At 47.2% G+C, this 18,541-nt stretch overlaps 1 protein-coding gene across 1 annotated transcript in view; it reads right to left on the bottom strand.

Moving 5' to 3' along the window:
• Nucleotides 1-18,268, bottom strand: part of LOC138526009 (galactoside alpha-(1,2)-fucosyltransferase 2-like) — a 138,702-nt gene extending 120,434 nt beyond the window's left edge. Inside the window, exon 1 of the mRNA XM_069636298.1 lies at nucleotides 18,182-18,268. Coding sequence (XP_069492399.1) covers nucleotides 18,182-18,255 — 74 coding nt within the window. The 5' untranslated portion in view covers nucleotides 18,256-18,268. The remainder of the gene's footprint in view (nucleotides 1-18,181) is intronic.
• Nucleotides 18,269-18,541: the final 273 nt, after the last annotated feature.

The raw sequence follows: 18,541 nt of genomic DNA, 5'->3' as shown, positions 1-18,541 counted from the left end.
ATACTGTCATGAACCGCCACCTGCATACATTCTGGACTTCGTGGTCTCTGACCCATAGAGGACTGAATTCCGTGATCCTCCCAACATGGCCGTTTGGTGTGGAACGCAGCTTGCCAGTCTTTACGTGCTACGTTCAACATTCTACAAAACAGACACGCACCCGCAGCTCTGCGCGTCTTAACGCTACCGCTCAGAGTAGTCTGACGTGTGTTGCCGGAGTTCGTTCCGGGCTTTCTTCCGAGTCCTGTTTCCCGATTCCTTGGATCTTCTTCCTTTCCTTTCCCTTCCTCGAACTTACCTTTGTGCTTCTTCCTGGATCCTCGCCTGCGCTCGAGTCACGGCGTTCCGTGCCTCCGAGCTCGGACATTGTTTCCTTTTTGGTTCCCGGTACTGGACATCTAAACGCCTCCTTGAGTAGGACTGCTATCCCCATGCTGGAACCTGAAGACCAGCACACAGGTCTATACAAATCCCGGACCGTGCGAAAGAAATCATCCAAGAACGTCGCAAGCAAGGAACAACAGGTGAGAAGGGGAGAGACTTGTGACACTGTTACTACAAGCAGTGACCATGATCTCATTAATAAACAATCAACTGCACAATATCAAACACCTTTGCCCTAGGCTTCCAGGATACTAATTGAACAAACTGCAAAATACCAGAAAGCTGCTGGCAATCTTGCCACTGACTTAAGAAAAAACAGCAAATCATCTTTTCTCTTGCTTCCCTTCACTGACAACTGGTTTGTGGTAAAATCCTCTACCTGCACCTTAAATGTCTATCACAAACGGCACTGATCTTTCTTTGAAACAAAGTACCCAGATACTTCCCTTCTCTTCTCACTTGCTAAAATCCTCCCTCTTAAATCCCCTTATTCCCATCTTCCACTTCATCAGAAGATCTGACAAACAGTGTTCTATTAAAGCCCCCAAATGTTAAACCAACCTGCTCGCAACATCAGAAGCTGTCTCTGACAATGTTCTCTTCTTGTACACTACGGACTGTGAGATGATTACATCTGTAATGTATGCAAACTGTGCTGTTATTGAACAGTTTCTTTTCTGATAATGTATTCCTTGAAGGGTTTCAACAAACATCTTCTGTAGACAAGAAATAAAAACAATGTAATAAAGAATGGACATACATATTTTAAAGTATGTTTTTAATTTACAAAGTGATTTTCTTGTCTACATAACTTTATTTATTATAAATGCAACTATTCGGATCCGTATTTGACTATGGCCAAATACTTGTCCAACTATTCAGTATTGTGAAGAATACTTAAATCTACTATTCGGTACACCCCTACCTGGAAGCCAGTCCTGTGTGCTTGCCATCCGCAGAAGGGGTCTTCATGAGTTTAGAAGAGAAGTGCTTCGACATCTCAATCTGAAGAAGTCCAGTTGTGTCACCCAGGGTCTGGAGGAGTGTTTACAGGGTTCACAATTGCTAGGAGCTGGGAGCTATTTAGCTTTTCGTTATAGCCAAGGGGAGCATGGTTAGCTTGAAGCAAACAGCTACCAGGAGCTACTTTTGACTCCTGCTGCAATTGGTTTTATGCAAACCTAGCTATGTGATTTTAACTATGTTTGTTTGGGAATGTATATAAAGGCTGATAAAGGAAACACTTAAGGGACATTTAGAGCATATTGGATAACATGAAATGGACAAAAAGTTAGAGTTTACATCTAGTGCAGCATTATAATTACTGCACCCTCTGTACTAGCTCTTGGTTCCCCACACGTAGCTCTGGCCTAACTCGTTATGCTGGATACCCAGGAACCGCTTTTTGGTCCTAGTCACCAAATCCCAATTTCGATCCCTTTGTTTGTGACCACTGGAAACCCAATTGCTACGTACTGTCTAGAAGAGGGGGTACACTGGCATAGTGCTGCTTGACACCCAGAGCTGCGAAAGTTCCATCTGATCAAGGAACCTTCCAAGGGACATCCCTGACATGACATATGACCACTTTTTCCAACCAAAGAAGATTCCAGTTTGCTGTGGGCATAGCAAGGTCTGCCTGTGGGTTTCCCACCACAAAAAAACAAATAAGATGTCCCAAGGGTCCAGCCTTTGTGAGGGTCCAGAGTCCAGTCCAGTGGTCAAGTCCAGGTTGCCAGAAGCCATCCAGAGGTCCGTGCTGCAGCACCGAAGAACCAAAAGTCGCTAAACCACAAAGTCCTAAAATCCGACACCCACTTATGCCACTGCACCTGTCATCACTGAAAGGCATCCAAGGTCCTCTAGGGTCTTATCCTCTCCAGCCAGGCCTTTTCAGAGTCCACAGCAAATTTCACCTTTGTGGGACATCCACAGCCGGAGTAACGACCCACTAACGGAGACCACTACGAAGACCGAAAGTGCTCCCTTTCCGACACTGTCTGGTTCCTCCCTTTCTCTTTGCCTCAACATCCCAGTGACTCATTCTTGCATAGGTGGTCCATCTTAAAGGGGACCCATTGAGTAAAGGCAAAGAACTCAGCCACTACGCCTGCCAAGGCATCAAAGGCATTGTTACCAAGACAAGCATCTTCCAGCCTCAGGAATCATCCAGGGGTCTCAGATTAATCTTGGGTACTGTTCTCCTGTGGTATCTCAGGTACTTTGAGTTAGTGGAACCTGTAGAAATAAAGCAGAACATTATTAAACATTTATGGACTGGGCTGTGATAAATAATATAAGGTACAACTTAACTTTTCCCTTACAGGTTGCCCAGGTGGGAGGATCCTCACACTGGGCCTCATTACGAGTCCGGTGGTAACCGAGCCGGAAAAACCGGCAGGTTACCGCCAGACTCGTATTACCATTCCGCCTCCGTGATTCCCGGAATTACCGGGGCATTACGAGCCCGGTGACCCGGGAATTCCGGAGGCGGAATTTGGTAAATCCCCATTCCCATTGAGTCCAATAGGGCTCAATGGGAATGGGGGAGTGGAAACACCGGCACCATCTCGTGATGGTGCCGGTGTTTGCACATCTGCCTGCAGGCGGGTGGTGTTAAACCCGCCAGGTCAGACCTGGCGATAGAGACACCTCCCGCCTGCAGGACTCGAGATCACCCAGTATGGAAACAACGGTGGCGGCGGGTTTACCGCCACCATTATTTCCATACCGGGTGACTCGTAATGAGGCCCACTGTATCACTATTTAAGTCTAATGAAAGTATACTGCTTATGTTCTGAAACTAATCTGCCTTTCTTCCTTCGTCTATACAGCTACACCTTGCTTAGAAATTCACATGCTTTTGAAAGAATGTCAGCAGCTGGTGCATTTTCTGTGAGTCTAAGTATTGAGTGGTACCACAGAGAGTATATATATTTTTTATTTTTCTATTTATAAAGCACACAAAAACCCAAAGGAATCAAGGTGCTGTTACAGAGACCAGTTACATGCAGGTAGAATATCAATTACATACACACAGGAGTTCATTTTGTTGGACAACCCAATTTAGGAGAATAGCCAAGTTTTGAGGGCTCTCCAGAAGATCAAGTAAGATTATTCAGCTCTCAATGAGGGTGGGAGGGAATTCCAGAGTTAAGCTGCCATGGAAGGGGTGCTTGATCCACCCGCTTTTACACATTTGAATTTGGGTTGGACAATATTGGTGGGAATAGGGAGTTCTTGTGAGCCTTGACGATTGGGCTTTGGACATTTTTTGAGAGAGGTAGCGAAGGGCCGACTTTGAGCTATACTTATGCGGGTTGGACATGATTTTAAAGATGATCCGTTCCCGAATAGGGAGGCAGTGTACAGCTCTTGGTGTGGCCGAGATATGCTCAAGATTTTGAATGTTGAGGGCCGAATAGAGAGCATTATTTTGGATGATCTGAAATTTCTGGAGATTGTGCGTGGAGGTTGTGCGTATCATGCGCATCAATAATTAAAAACATTGTTTATAATCCATGCCAACATGGTCTCTATGTTACACCAGAACCTGGTAACTGATAAAGGTAGACAGATTTAATTTCCAGCCAACTATCTTCCCCAAAATAATTCTGAAATCAATTGGCCAATAATATGGATGAACTTCCCAAAATGATCACTGCACCAGAAAGCAGTTTTAGAGCATTGAGAAAACAAGTGACTAAGCATTTCAAAGAAACAATGTTCCTATATATTCTAAAAAAAGGGCTTCTCGAGTGTTGGCCTAATTTCTCTCCCTCCTAATTTCTCAGGTGTATTTAGCTGTTTAATGTGGAATTACAAACATTCAAATTAGGAAATAAGCCAAATGAAACACTAAAAATGTAACTGAATATCGATTTAAAAATAATGTCCTGCTTTCCCCCAAATCCTGTTTCTCACTCACCTCCAGAACACCACACCTAAGTCATTCTCAAAATATTTCATCAAATCTAACTTTCACTCTACACATTCTCAAACCTCAACTATCCTTAAATTTGAATATTCAAAAAATGTTTTTCCATTCTCACTCTTACCAAAATCATAAAAACCCTTCAATTACTCAAATTACAACTATTTCTCCCTCAGTCAATCCCACTAAAGCCGTCTTCCCGATCACCTCTCTTCCACCTCAACCCTGACTCCAATCATTCCTTAATCCTATGCTAGTTTCCTCTCAAGAATACTCAAACCCCCTTCTCCTAGCTCCCATTTTAGGAGAATCGCAGGTGAGGCAGGATATGTTGTTATGCCCTTTCCCATAATCAGTAGAGAAATTATTTCTACACAACTTTTTATTTTGGAGATCCCAGCTAACGAATTAAAAAATTGAACCCCCAGGACACTGGGAGTCCATGGATGCAAGCTCAGTGCCGAATATATGAACTGTACAGTAAGCACATATTATAGCGATAAAAGTAGAGGTCTGCAACGTGTGTGTCTCTGGATGTTCTGTAATGCAACTCCCGTGAGCCCTCAAAGTTGACCATGCTGGAATGGAAGCTGTAGTTAAAAACATCTGGAGAGCCAAAGGTTGTTGATCCATGGTTAGTGTAGTGGCAAGAAAGCCCATCCTAATGCTAGGGTATGTTTCTGATGATTTTAGGTATGCTTTCCAGTGTGTGAATGCTGCAGTATTATGATCACAATTACCAGCATATTCCACTATATGGTGACCATAGATCAGCCATTGTGGATGGCCATGCTAATCGTGTTCTTTGATGAAACAGAGGCTGTGTATCTGAGAGCTCAGCTCAACATAAGCGTAGTCTGTGGCTTTCAAATTTTAGTGTTGCATTGTTCATGGTAATATATTCCTGTTCAGAAAAATATATAATTGTTCATTTTTTAATGTTGCATTGAACATACATACAAATATTTGCCTGCCACACACCATCCCAACTGTATATGTGACTGCAGACACTGGCTGGAAGCTGCTATCAAATGAATATCAGGGCGTTGATTGGCAATTGGAGAAACTTCAATGTCTTTAGTGGAAGGAGCAGAAGTGATGCAGCAATGGTAGCAACATTAGCAGATGCTCTCCTGGGACACAAAAGTGAAGGTGCCAAAGGGAAGGTGCAACATCTATGGTGCCTCACACACAACTGCCCACAAATTAACATCCAGTTGAAGGGTCACTACCAAGTTGATGGCAGGGGAGCAGCGGAAAGGTAGGTGTGAATGTGCCACCCTGCGGTAAGAGCTTTCAGAAGTGGAGAGGTGCAAAAAGTCAAGTGGAGGATAGCAAGAAGCAGAAAATGTGTACTTACTCCTCAGCCATGTTGTAATTAAGTATAACAGCCTAGAACAGTGATGACAGTGTTCTGGACAGGGTCAGGGGCTGTGAGGAGTGTACCCTATACCATACTATAGCATGGAGTGCTAGAAAGTGATTGTCCCTTTGTAGATGAGTGTATTGACAGTGTGTAGCCGAGTACACAGTGTGGAATGGGGATGGGTTGAAACTTGATTATGCTGGTTCTGGCTTACTTGTCACAGCACTAGTTGTGAAGCAGCAAGCGCATTTGCCTCTGCTGGAAAGGACACAGTTTCCAACACCACCAATGCTTATTATAATGCACCTTTTTTATTGTATTTTGGTGCTCGGTTTTGATGTCATAATGCAATTACAATACACAAAACAACAAAAAAATAACATCTATAGTAAAAATGCATGAAGAAAACATGGGGCAGATCCAATCCTGAGTCCCAGTCGATGGAGGAGTTACGCAATTGATGAGATGTTCTTTCTCTGTAGATCTAGTTAGGACAAAGAAGCACATATATCTGTGGACTAGAGCTTGATTACAGAACGTACAAGCAAAATAAATGTTTCTATTTGTTTATGGGGAGGGATGTGTGAATGGAGATATGAATTAGGGGGAGATAGTAGAGTAAATGTGAGAGGGATGCAGTCGGAGGGGGACAGATGGGGTGAGTTACAGATGAGTGAGGAGTAGGAGGAGAGGGGAAGGAGAATGGGTTGCAGCCACTGAGTCTGCAAGGGAGAGGGCATGAGGGCAATGGGATGAGAGAGGACATATGGAAAGGGGGTGAGAGGATGATAGGAAGAGGGTGAAGGGAGAGAGGGGAGTAGCTAATACGGAGGTGGAAAGGGAGGAACGATAGTGGGATAATGGCAAAAGAGGTGAATAGGGGGGAGGTTGTTAGGATGCAACTGAGTGGGACATGAAAGCAGGTAGGCCAGTGAAGGGGAGAGATGGATGAAATGGGGGCAAAAGGATTTGAGAGGCGACAAGGTGGAAGGGGAGGGAGGAGTGTGATGGAGATGATAGGGGGAAAACAGAGGTATGGGAAGGGGTGTTGGCGGGGAGGGAGCTTGGGGCAATGAGGAGGGATGAATAGGTTCAGGGAGGAGGAAGTGGAGCGATAGGTGACAGTGCAATCGGGTCAGTGTGATTGTGAGAGAAATGCAGTGGGAGACAGACAAAAAGGCAGCGGACAGGGTAAGAGGAAAGAGATGATGGAGAGAGGAGAAGAGGCAAAGGGGAGGGATGGAGATGGCAGAATGGGGTGGCATGAGAGATCTAAGAAGGCAACACAGTGGGAGAAGGAGGTGAGACAGGGGTAGAGATATGAGAAGATTTGGGTGGGGGACATGAGAGATGGGATAGGGGCATGGCATAGGAGGGGTACATTGGGTATTGGGAACAGAGAGAGTTAGTTGAGAGGTAAGAGTGGAAAGGGGTGCTAAGAGGGGAGTTAACAGCACAAGGGGAGTGGAGAGGGAAAAGCAAAGGGATAAGAGGAACGATGGAGTGAGAAGGAAAAGGTGCAGAAAGACAAAAGGGATGGTCAGAGAAGGGCCAAAAAAAGGATGAGGGATGTGGAAGGATGCTAGGGGGCAAAGAGGTGGGTGGATGAGTGGTGGAGGGGATAGTGGGACAGGATGAGGCATAACGTGCAAGGGACAAGACAGTGTGTGAGAAGAATAGGAAGTTTAGGATGATGAGATTTGACGGGGGCAAGAGGGTAGGTGGGTGTTAAGATGGATTTCTGAACTCTGACCTGGAGGGGAAGAGGTTCAGAAGGCCAGCCTAGTTTCTTGGAACAGGGTAACCTCTGGACAAGCCAGACCAATCAGGGTTGCGATGGCGGCAGTCAAGACTAAGTTTCAAGAGGGGTGAGGGTGATGGAAAGACCTCAATGAGCACACAAAGCAAGGACACTTACAAATTACTCCAGACAGGTGTTAGGTTAAAAATATAGACACATTTATTACAAGGCCTTTGTAACATCGACCATAGCAAAGAATCACAATAATACTAAAGTAAACCAACGCATCACAATCAATACAATATATATATACAAGACCGAGGGGTCTAAGGAGTTAGTAGCACATAATATGTAAACCACCTAGATGGGGAGGCAAACAGGCAGTGCAAGTTATCATTAGACCCAGTTCGACATCTGAAATACACCTAACTAGGAGGAAGTCCGAGCCCTATGAAGAGAGGAGCCTTATGCTCTAAAGTACCTGCACGCGCTGGTGCCAATGGACAAAAGAGGGCCTCTTCGAGGATATCAGGCAGTTCAAGAAGGTGAATGAAGCGATGCAGAACAAGTCCCCACTACTCAAGCAAGGCCTCCACTTTTGGGCAGAGGCAGGGTGAGAGTGCGGGATAGAGTTGCTATTTCGCAACAGCGGTAGAAAAGGAACAGGCTCCTGCGCGAGGGGTCACCGGTTGGGGTATGGACTACTCACCGGTCCCCGACGCAGGCAGACCCAGACTTCTCCAGTTCAGTTCACGTTGCTGGCAGGTTCAGCTGCGATGATCAGGACGTCTCGACACTGTGTAGATTCTGCGTAGCAGGATGCAGGGTCGAGGTTGTCCCAAATGCAGCGGACGTGCACAGGTTGTTACCACAGCAGGGCAACACGGCAACCGCATTTACTCTGGTCCGGGCGCACACGTCTCACTTCAGACTTGCAGGGTTTGATGAAGGTGCCGGGAATAGTTGATCCCACTATTCCAATGGGTCGAAGCGCCTTCGCAGACCTTCTAGGATGATCAGATGCAGAGGGGTCTCACAGGACGACAGCAGTTCAGGGTGCCAAACCTTCAGCGGGTCACCAGCGGTGCCTCGACTCAGCTTCTTGTTGCAGGATACTTGGCTCCTTATCCTTTGTTCGGTGTGAACTCAGGAGATCGACATGCTAGTGGTGTTTTCAGCCTCCTCTTATCCAAAGTTCCCTTCGCGCCAAAATGAAGAGGACCCAATGGGAGATCTGCTCACAAACACTCACACCATACGTGGACCTATCGCAGACCGCGGTGGTCCCAGGCATTCAGGACACTCCAGACTCTCTGGCACCCAGGATTTGTATTGGGACCGGACATCCCAGCCCACATCCTAGAGGCACACACAAGGCATGCAGAAGCCCGGAAAAGCTTTGGGGTTTCGCAGGAAAGTGCATGACCAAATAAGGACTGCCCCAGGTCGGCTCGACTTGGGGGAAGGTGAAGGGGCAAGACGGTCAGCGGACAGGACAAAGGACCTCGCAGACAGGACAAAGGAGCCAGGCCACTCATTTGTGCCAAACGCGGTAAGCGCGGATAACAAGGCGAAAAAGGGTTCAAACCATGAGAGAAATGATAGCTGCTACCAGTCCCGTCCGTGACACACTTGCACAGTTCATAATAAGTCCAGCGAGAGTTTCTAGGGACTTTGGAATGACTAGAGACCCAAGAGCGCGGTAATGTAAGTTACGGTGCACTCTTGTTTCATGTTGCACAAAAGCTGTAACAAGAGGAAAGGACTAAGGGAAACAAAGTCTCCCAGTACTGACTGTCTTAAGGGCATGTCAGTTTCCCTATTAGAATTGAGCGAAAGCCCAGAGGAGTGCGGCGGAAGGCTGAGCTTCTCTGGCAAAGTTTAGATCAGGGTGTAAAACAACAGCAAACAGTTTGGGAGTTACCACATGGAGGGAAAATGACATACAATTATGAAATATTTCCTAACAGTGGGTGAAGCAAAGAAGAGTAAGAAGGGGTAGGATGAGAAGAAAGGGAAAGTGAGAGAAGAACAATGGGTTGGTAGAGGAAGGGTATACGGAAGGGAGGAAGGGGAAAAGGAGGAGGAAGAAAGATCGGGATGGAGCACGGGTTGGGGAAAGCTGAATAGGGTGTATGAGAAGGATGAGAGAGGCAAATGGGTAAGTGGGAATCAAGATGGCAGAGGAAAAAAGAGGACAGGGGAAGAGGAGGTGAGAGAGGGTTCAGGGATGGGATGAGTGGGGAAGTAGAAAGGAGTTGGGGAAGGGGGAATGTTTGACACTGGTGGGGCAGAAAATGTTGAAGGTTATGGGAGTGAGGACAGTAAAATGAGGAGGGTATAAAGGGGTAGGGAGATGACGTAGAGGCAGGGTAGAGAGGAGATATGAGAGAAGAATGGGGGAAGGGTGGTGGGATAGGGAAGTGGGTAGGAGACAGTTGAGAGACCAGAAAAAGCAAGAATGGGTTTAAGAAAGCAGGACAAGAGGTGGATAAAGAAAGAAGGGGAATGGGAAGAGGTGGGGGAAGGTAAAAGGGAGTGGGGCAACAGGGGGAGGGAGACCAAGAAGAGCATCCAAGTGTGAGTACATAAAGGGAAAGAGGTGGCAGGGGAAAGAGGATTGAGAGAAGATGGGAAACAGTGAATAAGGTTGGAGAAAGAGTGAAAGGGCGTGTATACTGGGAAGGGGTAGCATGGATAAGGTTGGCATGGGAGAGGGTGAAAGAATATAAGAGTGGCATGAGGGGAGAGAAAGGAGGACGCATGAAAGGGAGGCATAGGGTTAGAAGGAAGTAGGGATGAGGCGAGAGATGTGGAGGAGGGGAGAGATGTGGAGGTGGGGGAGGACTGGGGATGAAAAAAGGGAATGGGAGAATGGGAGAGGTGGTAAGGGAGAAGTTACAAGAGGAGTGAAAGAGGGAAGGGTTAGTTGGTGGTTAGTAGAGAGGAGATAGTAGGAGTGCATGGAAGAAAATGTGGAAGGTAGAAGTGAATGGAGAAGGGAGTTGAGGGGAAGCAGGGGGCGGGGACTATGAAGAAGGGAGCGGTGGGGAGAGATGGGAATGGGTGGGAGAGAGGGGAAGGTAGAAGTGTGGAAGGTAGAAGTTAATGGAGAATGGAGTTGAGGGGAAGCAGGGGGTGGGGACTATGAGGAAGGGAGTGGTGGGGAGTAATGGGAATGGGTGGGAGAGAGGGGAAGGATAAATGGAGAGAGGAAGGAAGGGGAGACGAAGGATTGGGAGTAGGTTAATACATAGATGGGTAGATGAGATGGGGAGAGGGGGGCAGATGGAGAGGGAAAAGAAGGGGGCAGAGAGATGGAGAAGGGCTAGGGAGGAGGGGCAGAGGGTATGCATAGAAAGGAGGCGAGTGGGATACATGATGGTGGCAAGGTGCGATTGAGAGTGGGGAGAAGGGGAGGATAGGTGAAGGACTGTACAGGGTGGAGAGGTGATGGTAGGCAGAGGGGAAAGGGAAAGGATGTGGTGGATGGGAATGGAAGTGAAGAGGGAAGGAGAGAATGGGGCAGGATATAAATAGAAGGAGGGAGATTGAGCATGGCTTGGAAAGGGAGCACGACTGGTAAACTAGGAAGAGAAAGAGGAAATCAGAAGGGGAGTGGTAGTGAAGTGCAGGATAATTGAAAGGGAGAAAGGGGAGAAGGAAGATGGTTGTGGAGTGAGTAAGATAGAGTGATTGCATAAAGGTAAAAGGGAGTGTAGAGTAGGTGAATAGGGAAAAGAAATAAGAGGAAGAGGGAGGTGGGGGAGAGGAGAAAGAAGGGGTAGAGGAGGGAAGAAGAGGACAGTGGATGGATGGGAGGAGTGATGGGATGAGTAGAGGGGTAGGACTCACAGGATGGGCAGGGTTAAATAGGTGCAGCTGCCAGGACCTAGGAGAGTGAGACAGCAAGAAGGGGAATGGTAAGGGATAGAGCAGCATGGAAGAGAGAGGGAAGGGAGAGGCAGTAAGGAGAGGGAATTTAGGATGGGGAAGGGGGAGTAAAACAAGGGAAGGAGTAGGACAGGGAGGCATGTGGTGAGTTGGAGAGAGATGGGCATGGGTAAGAGTGAGATGGGAAGAATTTTGGGAGAGTGGAATAGGGAAGGGGTAGTGGGGCATCGTTTTTTAAGAGGAGGGAGAGTGTAGATGGGGGTCGGGGCAAGAAGGGAGAGGGGGTACAATAGTGGGAGAGAGTAGGGGCAAGGGAGAGTAGTGCCGGGCCATGTGGGAGATGGAAAGGGTAAACAGTAGGGGAACAGTATGAGCAGAGAGAGGAATGGAGGAGGAAGAGATATGACAGGGAACTGGATACTGGGGTAGACGAAGGAGAGCGGAGAGGGATAGGGGAAAGGGAGTAGATGGAGATGGGTAGAGCAAGGGGAACCTGGGGGCTGAGAAATGTGGGTAAAGAGTGAGGAGCAAGATGGAATTGAATGGTGGGATGTAATGGAAGAAAGGCTGTGTAAAGTACAGGTGGAAGGAGAAAGGGGAGAGAGGGAGAGCAGGAAGGAGGAATGGAGGGTAAGCAGGTGGGACAGTGGGAGCAAGGGATACAAAGAGAGTAGGGTGGGAAGTAGTGATGGGCAGGGATTAAAAGGTTGATGGAGAGAAGGGGTTGGGTGATCGGGATTGGGGTAGAAAGGGAGGAGTGTAAGCAGGGACGTCATTTAAACAAAAGGCCTGGGGTAGCGGGTGTGACATCATGTGACCCTTGACCTCTGATGACATCACAGGAAGTAATGTCAGTTGACCCCACACCGAAGTGATACCACGGGAAGTGATTGAACACGTCCTTTCACCCCTTGATAAACCAGGAAGGGGCATCACATAGCAAGTACGAAAAATATGGTTACAATATCATTATAATTTGGTATACATTTCATACAAGAATGGATCACCAAATATATCACTGATATCAGTGTGTATAGGCCCATATTACCAAAATACTGTGAACGCAAGCAGACGTCCACGGCCAAATGATAATGATGTGTTATTATGTAGCACTTACGCTTAGAACAAATATACAACCAAAATATCACTCAACCTATGTTGATACTGTAACGGAGGTACCAATATGAAGATGAGGTACCAGCAACTGAATGCAGTAGGGGCAGCGCCCCCCCCTTACAGCAAGGCAGAGAAATTCGTATGGAGTGATTTAGTATTGTAAATGTGTGAAAATAGAACTCATAGGGTTAAAAGACATTAGTACTTTAAATGGTGTTATGTTTATAAAGTCGAAAATGCTTTTTATCATGGTTTAGTAAGTAGGCAAGGTACAGAATGCATATTATGAAAAATTGAGTAGGAAAATGATTAAGTGTTTAAATATACCAAGACAGAAAAAGGACTGTACCATTTGTGAAACTGACAAATACCTTTAATTCAAACAATGCCTTTAATGAGTTAATAGAATGCATTAAATGAAGATGCTCTCTGCAGACAGTGGTGGCATGATTCAGACCTGGAGCTGAAAAGTTCAAGGCCACAGTAACCTGCAGAAACCAGATAAGCAGTCTGAAATCAGACAGATAATGAGGCTATGTCTGAGTTTCTAGCCAAGGAACGCAGCTGCGTGAACATATTTGGGTAGCGTTGCCAGGAAAATCCAAGGATGGGTGCCAAAAAGTATTTCAATTTGAAGGTAACAGATAAGGAATAATTGCCTGGTGCACGAGTAAAGTCAAGGGAGAGCTTTGCCTGGGCATGCACTAGGAAAGGGTGGGGGTTCAAGTCTCTTGCTCAGAAAGATATAAAAAGAAACTCGGTTTTCAGCACAGGGCCAGAAGTTTGTGTATTTGACAACAATGCTGTTTGTGTCAGTCTGGCGTGAATAAAACCTGATGAACCTGACTCTGTCTCCTGCCTGCTTTCTGCTTCTCAAATGCTCAAGCCCCAGAGAGCCCCAGAACGTCTAGGAGAGCCTGTCAGAGTGGAAGAGGTGCTGAAAAGTAAGATCGGGGTCTTAGGACTTCAAGAACAATACTCATTCATCGATCTCAGAAGGATGAACGGCTGAGTTCAGGTACAGACTAGATCAATGACTCACCCCCTAAAGCGTGCCTGCAATAAACCTTTTATGAGTCTAGCAAATATTCTATAGAATTCCAGAAAGACAAATGATTTGTTATTCCTATATCTTTCTTATTTAGGGTCACTGCTCAAAGTGTTTTACTTGTGGAACCCCCTCTTTTTTAAGAGGCCTGAACAAGAGAGTCAGCCACTCCAGAAACAAAGAGCAACATGGCGCTGGACACAGCCCAGGAGATAACATTAAAAAAGAAATTAAAAGAAATGTTTTTTTTAAAAAAAAGGTTTTTAGGGGTAGCAAAGGAGACCACAGGTATCACTGATAAAAGTGACTTCAGGGGTCAAAGCTACAACCCATGATGACCCCCCAAATGATGTCCCTGAGTGTAAAGGGGAGATACAAGCGTGAATGACTTTGGGAGGGGTGGGAGGATGGAGCAAAGAAGAGGTGGAGAAAGGGTACAGAGGATAAGGTGAAAGGGGGTAAAGGCAAGGGAAGAGGGATGCAGAGAGGAGAGGGGGTATAAGGGAGGAAAGAGTTAGAGGGAGGTAGCAGTGTCGGCAAAAGGATTGTGAAGTGAGTGTGTGATTGGAGGGAATAGTTGAGAAGGGACATGGGTAAATGGGTGGTACAAGAAGAAGCAGTTCTGGTGGAGTGGGGATGCAAGATGGAGTAGGATTAGGATGGGAGAGATGGGGTGGAAGGGGACAATAGTCACAGGGGTTAAGGGGATAGGTGAAAGAGTATATGGGAAGAGGAGAGAAGGAATGGTGAGGGGAAGGGGGAGTAAGGTAAGAGGAAGGAAATAGAAAGCGAGGGGGCATGGGGAGGAAAGGAATGGGAGAATGTGCTGAGGGATAGAGAGGCGAGTGTGGAAAGGCAGACATACAAGGCAAAAGGTTAGTGGGGTGGAGAACAGAGGGAGGTAGTATAAGCTGAGAAGAGGCGGAAGAAAGGGGAGGTGGAAGTTGCAAGGGGTAAGACAAGAGGAAAGGTGATGGGAAAAGAGAGGGGAATGTAGGTGAATGGAAAAAAGGGGATGGGAGAGGGAGGCAGGGGACTGGGGAAAGAGGAATAAAGGTGAGAAGTGAGAGTAGGGAGTGGAGAATGCGAGGGGCATAAGAGGCCAATGGAGAGAGAGAAGGGGAGGGGAAAGTAGGGGGAAGAGGACAGGGTGAGATGGACAAGGAGCAGTTGGTAGGGGGTTTGAGGGGATCAGGGAAGGGAGGAAGGGAAGAAAGCAGAAAGCTGGAAAGGGAAACAGGAGGAGAAGGAGGCAGAGGGAGAGGGGGTAATGAGGGTGATATAGGCACATCGCGTGGTGGGGTGCAGGGATGAGAGGGAAGAGAGGCGAGATGGATGACGGAGAAGCAGGGGAGGGCGAGAAGAATGGTGTAAGGGAAGAAAGGGAAATAGCAGTGGGATAAGGAAATAAGGAAGGGGGAGGGCAGAAGGATAGTAGGGAAGTAGAGACAGGAGAGAGGGAGAGAAAGCAGAGGAATTGCAGGAGGGGTGGGGGTTGCATGAAGAGGAGGCCAGGGGAGCGAGTTTGAAGTGGAAGGGGAGACAGAAAGAAGGGGCAGTGAGATTAGAGGAAATGGGTTGAGGAGTGGAGGGAAGCAGAAGAGGGTGGCAGGGGAAGGGATATGATGAAGGGAAGGAGGGTAGGCTCTCAGAAGGGCAATGGATAGGAGGTGTCAGGGGAGCTAAGGGGGTAGAGGTGAGGGAAGGCGGGGGAGTCAAGATGAGGAAGGGAAAGGGGAAGATTGGGGATGATAGTGAGAGGGCTGGTGCAAGGGGAAAAGGGAAGCAGCTGAGGAGCACAGTGTGAGAGAAGACAAGATGGAAGGTGAGGGATGAGATGAGATCATGACTGAGGAAAGTTGGAAGGGTAGAAGGGGATAGAAGTTAAATGGGGATTGGGTGAGGAATGAAGGGTGAGATAGGGTAAGAGGTAGGGGAAAGGGAGAGAGAGAGAGACAAGGGATGGTTGGGAGGAGTATGGGGTGAAAGGGAGAGGGAACCAGGGAAGGGGAGAGGGGGTTTAGTGGAGATGGGGATGGGGTGTGGGAGAGAAGAGTAGAGGCAAGAGAGGACTAGGAATCCACAGTGGAGAGACATAATTGAAAAGGGGGATGAGGGAAAATAGGACAGTGTATGAGAGGTGAGGGGATAGGAGTAACGGAAAGAGGGGGGCAGGGGAGAGGGGTGCATGAGTGAGAGAGGGAGTGGCCTGAGGAGGATGAGATACGAAGGCGGAGGGAGTAGGGACAGCTGTTAGGGAAATGGGGGTGAGGGGAAGGGGAATTGAAGGAAGGGAAAAGGAAAGAAGGGAGAATAGGGAGAATGAGGAGTGGAACGGGGCATAGGGGAGTACAGAGTAAGAAGGTGGAAAGGGGGCACACAGTGGTTGGATGGGGAAGTGGGAGATAGATGAGAGAGGGAGAGAAGTGAAGGGGTATAGCGAGGAAGGGCAGGTGGAGATGTGGGTAGAGGACAGGGGCGTAGGAGACCCATAAAATCTGGGGGGGGGGGGCAGGGGACACCTTGGGGACTACATCAACAAACTGAATCTCGGATGCAGTTAGGTGTGCAAAGTCCCTATTTTCTGCACAGATATTTCCATGAATCGAGCCCTAAATACGCAACTTTTAAACCTCTAGCAACACCCTTCACAATCTTACACACAAACCCGCTCCACCCTCTTGCAGGGTCTTTGTTTTTAATCTACTTCATGCCCCGCGCCTTAATGGTCACTATTATATTGGTGTGAATGTGCTTTGATTTTGTAATTTTAGTGAGTTTCACAAACACCCGTCTGGGTGCATTGTGGAAAATACCTGCACATCTCCCCAAACAGGCACCGAGTATTAGAACGCCCAGCTTCTAAAGGTGCCCTCTAAAAGATATTTGATATGCTGGAATATAACGGGATTTGCTCAGGATCACAAAATCGGTCGTGTGGGAGACCAAAGATGAAACAAAAAACACACACACACACACACACACACACACACACACACACACACACACACACACACACACACACACACACACACACACACACACACACACACACACACACACACACACACACACACACACACACACACACACACACACACACACACACACACACACACACACACACACACACACACACACACACACACACACACACACACACACACACACACACACACACACACACACACACACACACACACACACACACACACCCCCCCCCCCCCCCCCCCCCCCCAATTTTGACTTCACGTTATGCAGCGGAATTGGCTGTTTGCATTTTGATGATGAGCAGCGTTTTAACAATCTATATATCGTTATTTATTTAACGAGTCCATTCATACATGCCACACATAACATGCACATTGATTCCTGCTTTTGCTTTCAATGCTGGGACTTATAGTACTGTATTTATAATGGTAATTTATACTGGGAAAAGCAAACTTACCAGTGATGTATTTTCCCCAAAACCACAGGGGTAGAGGACGAGCCATCGCATAACCGTATGACATCACATGATCCATGGCCAAGGTCATGTGCTATAGTATGTTTAAACAATAGTTAGTTTAGAAATGAGGCCAATTGGTGTAAATAAATATAGATTAGTAGCAGTGGCACTGCAGAACACCACCAGAACCATCATGAACTAAAACATTCTTAATTTCAACGGATCAGCTTTAAGATTGACTAAATCACAATGCATTCAAAGAAGTCCACGCGGTAGCAAGCAGCAAAATAGGGTCACTGTCCCCAAATGATGTCCATGAAACGACATTCCCCAGAATGCACAGAAAACATGACGAATAAATGAGAATCTCTCGAAATAAAGTGAGGCATGTTGGCACGCAGGAACATATCTTTAAAATGCACTTAAAAGTACACCGTAAAGCCCTTCTCCCCCAATATGGGTAGCCCCACCCTCATCCTCTTAAGGAAACACTTGAGACTGCCAAAACGCATAGGGAGGTTCGATGAATGCTTCCAATGTCGCTTCCAACCCACTGCTTTTGTGTCTCTCTCTAATGGCACAGACGGACACGGATGGGCTAAAACACAATGGAACAGAAACAACCGTGCGGAACTGCTGCTGGCAAGGGCCAATACGTCCGTCGAGTTGTGTTCATGTGTAAAAAAGAATGCCACAAAAGAAGAGTGTATCAGGTCCAAGGACCATCGCCAAGGACAGGGAGCCTAGGTGGTTTTAGGGTCATTAACAACTGATGTCACAGAAAGACACCGCCACCATTAGCCAACTCAAGAGTACTCATGTGCAAATGGCAAGCCCATCGGGGTATGAAAAGTCGAGGGCCCCAGTTCTGGATTATCATGGCAAGAGATATCTGCTGAAAGTGCATTAACCCGATGAGCTCCCACAAGGCCTACATTCATTGAAACACAAAGGGCAACAGATTGGATGCGGGCCCAGAAACGTGAAGGATGCCAGCAGGCCAGACAAAGCCTTTCATTGGCTAAAGTTCAATACAATGGCCATTGGATTCAGGGTAATTTAAAAATACAAAACTCTTTTCTGAAAATGTGGTGAGCAAGCACTTGGGACAGTGTTTACAAACCTATGACACACTATTGGCAAATGGGCTCCTGAGTGCCACAGACACCACTGGAGCAGTGCTGTGTGTTGCCCAGTCGAGTGACCAACTCAAGGACAGGGTACAGATTACAGAATTACACTTCACTTACCTTAGGTATGGTAGTAGCTGAGGAGGTCCAGTCTGAGTCTCACTCTGTCTCTCTCCATCAAGCAGCACGCGCATGCATCGCTGTCTGGCTTCTCCTTCGTTCTGGGAAAACGAAGGCTGAAGCTGTGCAGCAGTGCACTGCGCGGGGGCACGTGCAGTTTGTTCCCCGGCCTGGGCACGTTCCAAATGTGCAGACGTGGGGCACGCATTAGCGAGCAGCAGAAGTACTTGTTAGTTATAACTTGTACTTTTGCTGTTTTGCACACACGCTGACATGACAGACAGCTGCAGCCTGCAGTCTGCCTGCAGATGTATTTTTGCACGCTACAGACTACACAATGTTGGGGGGGATAAATGCCCC

Source organism: Ambystoma mexicanum, chromosome 1q, assembly GCF_040938575.1.
Source record: "Ambystoma mexicanum isolate Mex_15411 chromosome 1q, UKY_AmexF1_1, whole genome shotgun sequence".
Classification (NCBI taxonomy): domain Eukaryota; kingdom Metazoa; phylum Chordata; class Amphibia; order Caudata; family Ambystomatidae; genus Ambystoma; species Ambystoma mexicanum.
The sequence above is the reverse complement of the archived record's forward strand: the minus strand, read 5'-3'. Positions and strand labels throughout refer to the sequence as shown.